Consider the following 8,882-nt stretch of genomic DNA (forward strand, 5'->3'; position numbering starts at 1 on the left):
CGATCACAGGGGACTGGGTCTCTCGGGGTCAATCAGCTCTTCCTCTGTGTTCCCTAAAGCACCTCCAGCCTCAGCTTTGTGACAGGTTTCTTTCAGCTATTTGTGTGGAAATTATACCTCTGGTCCTTCCAAATATTATTTACAGCTGTCTAATTTTTTCCCTCCATCTCCAAGCTGCCAAACGAAAGTAGGTGGGGAGCCATTTTCCCTGTCTGGGTCAGTAAACACCCCCTGTCCTCCACCCCTACTTTTGAAGATTCCACTCTTGCTGCCAAGTCAACCCATCTGCAGGAAAACACTCAGGAGGAAACAGAGTTGAAGAAGAAAAGCAAGCAGTGAGCTCCTGATAGCTGCCCCACAGGGATGTACATGGGATGAAGTGGAGGCTCAGTCCTGAGCCTGTTTGAATGGAAGCTGTGCAGTGTTTTTCTGCCTTTGCCTTGGTTACCCAACAACGAAGGCATTGCCTGCCTCCTCCCGCCTCAACCCCACTCCTCCTCCCTTCAGATGTCCTGACTCCTCAATTTGAAGTTTCCTTATTATGATTCTGAAAATTACTTTGGAAAAAGTGTTACAGATCTCTGCCAGTTCCTTAGTCATGAAAACCAAACCTAAGAGAATGTCTAAGGACACCTGTTCAAAGCATGTTATCCACATTCCACGGCCACCACCCTGACCCCAAAACACACACTGGGAGCCGTGGCCGGAGGGGGGGTCATCTCTCCTGACGAAGCCCTAGCATGGTGACCCTCTGTGGTTAGGCTTTATGGTTTTTTATATGGTGAAGTTCTATAATCTGTTCTGCTTTCCCACTAGTCCAGCCTGCTGAGGCCTCCTCCATGTTTACTGTTTAGTAATCGATCCAGTAAAGTTTAATTGAGCTCCTGCTATGAGACAGACACTGTGTTAATGTGCTAGGGATATAATCTGAAACACAACAGTTAAGGGCTCTGCCCTCAGAGAGCTTGCAGCTTATAAAAGAATACCAACAAAGCCTTCCAGGCAACATTTGGGGGTTCTTTTGTTCCAGCAAAAATTCTCTGACACTTTACTATCAGAAGAAAAATCTTTAGCTAGAAAAAACAAAAAAAAAAACAAAGAAGTGGGGAGCATTTGCCAGATTTAAATTTAATTCATGAGAATGGCTTGAACATTTTTATCTCCAGGAAAATGAAACATCAGATGAGTCTCTCAGGAAGAAAAACATAGTGTACTAGCTTGGCCTGAACAAGGGAGAGCTTGAGTTTAAGTACAGACTGGTACAGAAATAAACAGTTCTGGGGGCTAACAAGCCTTCTGCGAGCTTAGAAAGATATCGACTTCTTGACTTTTGACAATCCAGACTCCTGGTCTTGGGAAGGGACAGGAATAAAATTAAAATAAATAAGGTCTATTTGAAAGGCATCCGCTGTACACCTCCAATTGCTAGAAGCTGGTTACAAAGTAGTCTGTCTGGTTGGGGTTTCTGTGCAAACTCAACAAACTCAATTGAGTCAAGAACTGACTTGAGTCCCTCACTCCCAGAAGCTGCAAGAACTGGGTGTGTCCCAGAGATGTTATGTTCTGATTTGGGGGAAATGGGTGGGGAGAGAGGTCACTGAGGAAGTTTCTGGAGAAAGCTATAGATGACGTTCCTGCTCAGCCGGAGAAAGGGTGGGTGCAGGAGGGTGGATGAGAAGTGTAGAGAGAAGAGGTTGGTTTTTTTTTTAAGCAGCTTGGCAGAGCTGCTCATAATTTATTCTGATGTTTAAATAAAGTACTTTGCCTGTGTTTTAGGTATGGAAGAAGAGAAAGAGAAGCCGAAATTGGAATGAGATCGAAGCCTACATGGAGAGCTGTGTTGAGCCAGCTCTGAAGCCCCTGGGATAGTAGCAGCACAGGAGAGGGAGTTTGGAAGGACAGGAGGAATATGCGCCTCCACCTGCTGGCCCGGAGGGAGATCAGCTTCAGAGAAACACCCGAGATAGGAATAGAACACAGTTGTCCCCCAAATAACTCCCCCTCGTTGTTTGTTGAAGAACTCTTTCCAAATCTATGAGTGATGATCACATCTTTTCTTCCCTCTTCTACTTTCTAAAACTAAAATTGGTCATTGGATTTTAATGTGTGCAATCGTACTACCATCAAGTATAGAATTCTGTAGTTTCTTCCGGAGAAGTTTGTGAAAATCAAAGGAGCGGAGTGGAGCAAGGCTTCACTGTTCGTCCTGCAGGAACTGGAATGACAACCCTGGGCCACAGGCAAGTCTGGTGGGAGTGTGGCAGGTGCAGCGATGCCACCGCTGCCGCAAACGGGCCATGTTAGTAAAAAGTACATCGATTTAGTTTGACCCCTGAATGTTTTTGTATCTCATGACTTAATCTTGTGAAATCTTTCCTACATGCAAACTATAACTTGAATAAAGACCAAGCAAACCCTAGTCTGATGTCTGCATGGTACATCTCAACTCTAACATCATTGGCGTCTTCTTTCCTACCTTGTTTCTATTACCTGTTGAAGATGGGTTTACTGAACCTGGTTCTTACGATTTGTTGATTGTAAAATGTGTATGTTTTTGATAAAGCTGTAAGAAATAATTTTTTGAAAAAAAAATTTTAACTATGAAAATATATTTTATAGCTCTATGACAATCAATTCTTAGGACCCAGGGAAATGTGCCATTTTCAAGGAAAATTAATTCAATAAGAATTAGAAAGCTGTAATGGACTTACATTCATGGAAGATATTTTTTAATCTTCTATTAACTATCTCCCAAAAAGGAGTTGGATCCAGAGTGTTTATGAGGAAGTTCTTGAAAACTTTCAAGTAACAATTCTCATGCTATTTAAATCTTTCCAAAATCACAGAATGATGACACACTTCCCAAATTATTTTTCAAAGTTAATATAACCCTCAAAACAAAGCCAACATAGCAAGGAAAATAATTTCACTTGCTTTAACTAAAATGCTAGCAACACCAATCCAACAGTACACAAATAATTTTTCAAAACTAAATAGTTATTCTAAAAATTCAAGGATGGCTTAATATTAAGGTTTTTATTTTAAAACCTTGTCTCAATAATGCACAAAAGAAAATAAATCATATGAATTTCTCCATTGTTGCTCTAAGACATTTGAAAATTTTTAACATTTATTTCTGATAATACCATTAGTAATATAAAAATATCCCATATCATGAGAAGGAATAATCATCCTAAAAACCAAAGGCATTTCCTTCTAAGGTCAGAAATAAGATGTCCATGACTCTGTTATTGTTATTGTTCTGAGGTGTTCGGGAATGTTAGGTCTAGCACCAAATGACCTAGACAGAAAACGTTTTAGATTAAAAAAAAGGGGGGGAGTTTTATGTAACTATGTAACTATAGAATGGATGTTATTAATGGAAAAGAAAAATGTGGTTAAAAAATAACAGGAAAGGAACAAAACCACGATTTAAAAGGAAAACATTTTTCCAGATGACTCTCAGAAGTAGAAACCTCAAGGAGTGGAATATTTGTAAGGAGTCTCTGGAACAATTCTCCTGGGACCCTGTGATTCCCCATCTTCTCCAGCAAATAACACTTTCTCACTTTGGTCACCAAGCTGACACCTAAAGAAGTTGATGTCTGTTGGCTTTAGATATAAAACTGGTTCAATGTACAATATAGCAGTTTGAATGTATGCCTTAGTGCTATTTGAAATACAACTATATGATCATATTTGGGGTTTGGTTAGTTTTTCTCATGGTGGGTCATTTTTGCTTTGGGAACTCTGCTTAGAACCCTGGCCACACATCCTGCAGGTGACCCAGGGCTGCCTCTCCAGGTGTGTGGAATGCACTAAGACATGTCCATCCACCCAGAGCTGCTGATGCACCCACTGACCAAGTAGGGTTTTTTTTTTTAAATTTAGCAGAAAAACAACTGGAAAGTCTTGAAGAGGACAAGTAATTAAAGCATACAGTGCTCTTAAAACATATTATAGCAATGCAATCATTAAAATAGTGTGGTATGGCTCAAGAACAGAGAGAAAATTGAACAAAATAGAAAGCAAATACAAAGCAAAATCCATACATAAACTTTCAGATAGATTAAATAATAAAATGTTCCAAAAAGATATAAAAGAATGTAGATGAATATATGAAAAAGTATGTAACATTTATGTATGATGTATATATTAGGAAATTGAAAATTATATAGAACATATATGAGGAAATTGAATGACACACATATATGTGTATTAGGAACCTGAGCCTACAGGCCTGGTAACTGACATAGTGTGGGATAATTGAGACAAAACCATCTAAGTAACGTTCAAGACAATGATAGCACCATTTCCTTATATAAGAAACCTGGAGAACTAGGTTGGGATGAGATTTGATGATGAACTGAACTTTGAATTTTTTCTGTATGTACGTCAAGGGCTATTTCATAGTAATGTTGGAACATAGTCTGCATTCCAGATAATTGTGGAGTTACTAACATTAGTGGGTGATAAAGAACAAAAGATAGCAATGACAGAATATTACTTCAAAAATAGAATTTATACCTATAAAACAAAAGCTACGAGTATAATATGAATCAATGTGAAAATTCCTAGTTGGGGCTAATGCTGATTCTGGGTTAGCATTAGATAGGGCCAACCCCCAGCCCATCACGGGAAAGAAGGAGAAAGAAACACGTGTCCTTGGAAGTGAGTTTGCAGGACAAAGAACAAAATTTATGGAATTCTTTTTGATGGCTCAAATTTTCTCCTTGAATTGGCTGGCGAGCAGGAGAGGACAAATGATGGGCTGGAGTTTGTAATATACCCTGAGGGCAGCTACGGAAACTCAAAAGGCTTTCTCAGTGGCACTGATGGCCTGGAGAGGTTGCAGATCATTAATTTACCTTGGTGATAACAAGGACCATTTAGAGATTTTCTCCAAGAGCCCTCAACAGACCAGGCAGAGTAAAGAAGTTGAAAATCTGGTTTAGAAGAGTAGGTGGTATAAAAGACAAGCCGGTGAATATCAAGAATGGTTGGAAGGATGGATTAAGGAGAAAAGAAAGAGGATCAATGTTGTGACAACAAAATGATCCAGAGACCGGCAGTCTCAGTAAAGTTGAAAAGTAGATGTATCAGGGAAATGAGGGCAGTCGACAGGAAGTCATGATCACAAATGAGCTGTTCAACATTTCAGGGATGCAAGAGATCATACTATTTCTCACTTTCTTTAGTTAACGTGGTGTGGGAGTAGCGCCCCACTCCCCAAAGATGCCCATGTCCTAGTCATCAGAGCCTTTGAATATTAACTGTCATAAAAAAATGGGCTTTAGGTGTGATTAAGGTAAGGATTTTGAGATGCGGGGTTTACACTACATCATCCAGTGCACCCAATGTAACTACACGTGTCCCTCTTAGAAGGACACGTATAATTACATTGGTCACAATGAAAAAAAAAATTGACAATGGTAGCAGAGATTGAAGTGGCACAAGAAAAGGCCACAGCCAAAGAATTTCAGTAGACTAGAAGCTCGAAAAAGACAAGGAAATAGATTCTCACCCGGAGTCACAAAAGTCATTCTACCTTTTTGACACCTTGATTTTAGGACTTCTAACCTCTGTTAGGTAATAAATTTGAGTTTTAAGCCACTAAGTTTGTGGTAATACAGAAAACTGGCACATATATCATTAAGCATTTTTACATATTTATGTGGGCTATTCTTGTTAAGCTAAGAAAATAAAGGATAACAGCCATATGGTAATAACTAAAACTCATGTTTGTGACTTTCTAATAATTGAGTGACCAACACGGTTGTCCCTCATTAAGCCAAACCAATTATCCAGTGTTGACAAGCTGATCCAAGTTTTCAAACTCATCTTATTTATTGAAATGGAAGTGCTGGGGATCACTGATGAAGTCCCCATGGAAACATTCAAAACATTTGGATGCTTTCATGCCTACTCATCAACCAAGCAATGAAAATTTTTGAGGCAGATGACCCTAATTCCAAGTGCAATTCAAAGGAATTTAGAGTAATGGCAAATGCCTTTGCTTGTTATAGAGAGATTTGCCAGGAAGAGAGATAAGCATCTTATGTCCAAGCTTTATGGAAAATATATTTTTTAAAACCTCAGTCAAAACAATCCATGCAGCAGAAGTCTCTCAAGGGAATTTTGCAAGCATGTAAAATCAAACACCACATAAAAGCTTGCCTAGGCCAGACATATTATTTCTTCATCTCATTCAGGTTTAATATTTATTCCTGTGCATTTTGAAATCCAAACTGTCAAAACTCCCTCTCCCTCTCTCCCTTCCTTGGGCCTGGGGAAGACGGGGGAGTGACCTTTACTCACATAGCAAATGCCGTCAGACCTGACCAGTCCCTTCTCTGCTTCTTAGTCCAACACAGAGGGGCTGGGATCAAGCATTGGTCCTGGGTTTTGAGTGGGGATGAAACTGTTAGCTCTTTAGGGAGCTCCCCAAGGACCCCCTTGTGCAATTCCCCTGTCCTCTTCTCCCCTGTTACCTAGGCAACAAGCATATATCCAAACGTCTCTCCCATAGCATGCACCCATCATTCCTCTCCAAGCCACGGCTAAAAACATAGAGTGCCCTGCACTCTCTCTTACAGCTCCATCAACGGCAACACCAAATACTCTGATAGGATAGCTCAGTGGCACACAACCCACCCCAGTTCTTTCTGGGGAGTAAAGGGAACTTGGAAAACAGATTTCAACAGAAGATCTTGGAACAGATAGAAACGTCCCTGCTGCCTTCCTCCCAGGCTCTCCACCAAGGGAAGGAGAGGGGAAGGCATCGCTAACACTTCACGAGACTTCTTTCCAAGGTCTAACATCCTTGCCCCCCGTGTCCTCTATTCTGTAAACGAGCGGGGCTTAAGAAACTGGTTCTTCTGTTGGATGCATTTGTTAGTAAACATCGCAGGATGGGACTGTCATCTAGAAGGCATTTCACTAAACTTAGAATGTGCGACACTTGACAAGTTGTATCCTGACCCATGGACACTAGCTGGCAGTCCCAGGGAAGCACGGGCGGCCCTCATCACCACTGCACCACTGTTTATAATGAATCCTGTATCATGGTCATCATTAATTTTAGAATTTTGGATGATTTTTCCAAGACATATCCTTTAGAGGCAGTTTTGAAGTGAGTGTTCGATTTAAGCTGGCTCAGTTGGAGAGTAGTCTTCACACTAACTAAATTATAATGTAGGAGGCCGCCGTATTGATTCAAGAGTCCAGCTGTAACTCTGGAATAAAGGTTTCTAGGAACAAAGGGTAGGAGGGGTGAGGGGAGGAGGCCCCAGGATGAATGGAGGTGGCATTTGTGAGGCAGGTTTGCCGTCAGCAGCAGTGATCTGCACTCCAGTAGAATGTTAAGGCAAAGTTGAAAGAAGGTATTTTGTGTCTGGGGAGTTTATTCTTCCTGCCATGAGGAAACAGAAAGGTCTGGAAGTATACCCCCACCCAACTGTGCACAACTAGAAAAGACTGGTAAAATGTAACAAACACACTGCATTTGAGATGATGGTCAACAGAGCTGCTTAAGGACTGTGATCCCTGAAGAAAGGGAAATAAAGTCCATGTGCCCTATGAGCACTCTGGCTTTGTGCCTCCAGGCATTGCCACATCACGACACTGGGCAGGAACCCCAAACTGAGCCATAGTTCAGGGAGACCAAAGTGACTGGATTTGTGGAGCAGAGTGCTAGACGTGAGGGAGTTATGAGGAGAAGGAGCTCCAGAAACCTCCACGGAATCCCCTCCAGTCTTGGCTGAACATCAATGTGCACTTCAATAGGGTGAAATGCTACAATTTGGAGAAGAGAACACTTATCAAGGAAATATAAACTGAATAAACCCAAGAGCTCACTTAAGACCAGGGCTCATTCATGTTCCCAGTAGCCAGAGTGAAGAGACCTCACTGAATACACAGGATATTCAGAGGGCTAGGTATTTGTCAGGGTTCTTAGTAAAGGTTACTCTAGACCCACTCTTACAAAGCTTTAAAAGGAGACTCAGAATTATTTAACTGATCCTCAGTAACTTAATTGCCTGCCAGAAAAAAAGCACAATCTTTAAGGAAAACCCTTAAAAACAATTCAGTACTCAAGACAAAATTTGTCATGCCTGGCGTACAATCAGATTTTTAAGACATGCCAAGAGTCAAGAGAACTTGACCCGAAACCAGGGGAAAAGTCAGTCAGTAGAAATAGACCCAGATTGATAAAGAGATGAAATTAGCAGACAAGGACATTAAAAAAACAACTATTATAAATACACTCCATATGTCAAGAAGGCAGAGAGAAAAATTAATATGACTGGGAGACAACTTGAAGATATAAAAAAAAATGCAATTAAAAGTCTTTAGGTATCAAAAATACACTGAATGGCCCCGGCCGGTTTGGCTCAGCGGTTAGAGTGTCGGCGTGCAGACCAGGGAGTCCCAGGTTCGATTCCAGCCAAGGGCAATTTAAAAAAAATACACTGAATGGAATTAACAGATTAGAGCTTTCAGGGGAAAAAAGGATCAGTGGATGTGAAGACCCTGCAATAGAAATGATCCAAAATGAAGCACAGAGACTAAAAAGACTGAAGAAATAAACACAGCCTCACTGACCTGTGAAACAATACCATACATAATTAAAGTCCATTTTAAAAAGGATGGGGGCCTGGGGGACAGGAAACAATACTTGAAAAAATAGTGGCAGGAAATGTTCCAAATTTTTTGAAAATTATAAATCCACAAAACTCATCCTAACAAACCCCATGCAAGATAAAAGCAAAGAAAATCACAACTAGAAAAATAATATTACTAAAAACAAGTGACAGAGAGACAATCTTAAAAATATGCATATATTAAAAGTCACATTTTGTAGAGAAAGAAAGATAAGTACC

The 8,882-nt window shown here is 40.5% G+C and overlaps 1 protein-coding gene across 2 annotated transcripts in view; it reads left to right on the top strand.

Annotated features, from left to right (window-relative positions):
• Window positions 1-2,427, top strand: part of AIG1 (androgen induced 1) — a 205,253-nt gene extending 202,826 nt beyond the window's left edge. For both annotated transcript variants that reach the window (XM_036248466.1, XM_036248467.1), the window contains one exon: window positions 1,777-2,427. In XM_036248466.1, the coding sequence (XP_036104359.1) occupies window positions 1,777-1,814 (38 nt within the window). In that variant the 3' untranslated portion in view covers window positions 1,815-2,427. The remainder of the gene's footprint in view (window positions 1-1,776) is intronic.
• The last annotated feature ends 6,455 nt before the right edge of the window (window positions 2,428-8,882 follow it).

Source organism: Molossus molossus, unplaced genomic scaffold (genome assembly GCF_014108415.1).
Source record: "Molossus molossus isolate mMolMol1 unplaced genomic scaffold, mMolMol1.p scaffold_m16_p_8, whole genome shotgun sequence".
NCBI classification, from domain to species: domain Eukaryota; kingdom Metazoa; phylum Chordata; class Mammalia; order Chiroptera; family Molossidae; genus Molossus; species Molossus molossus.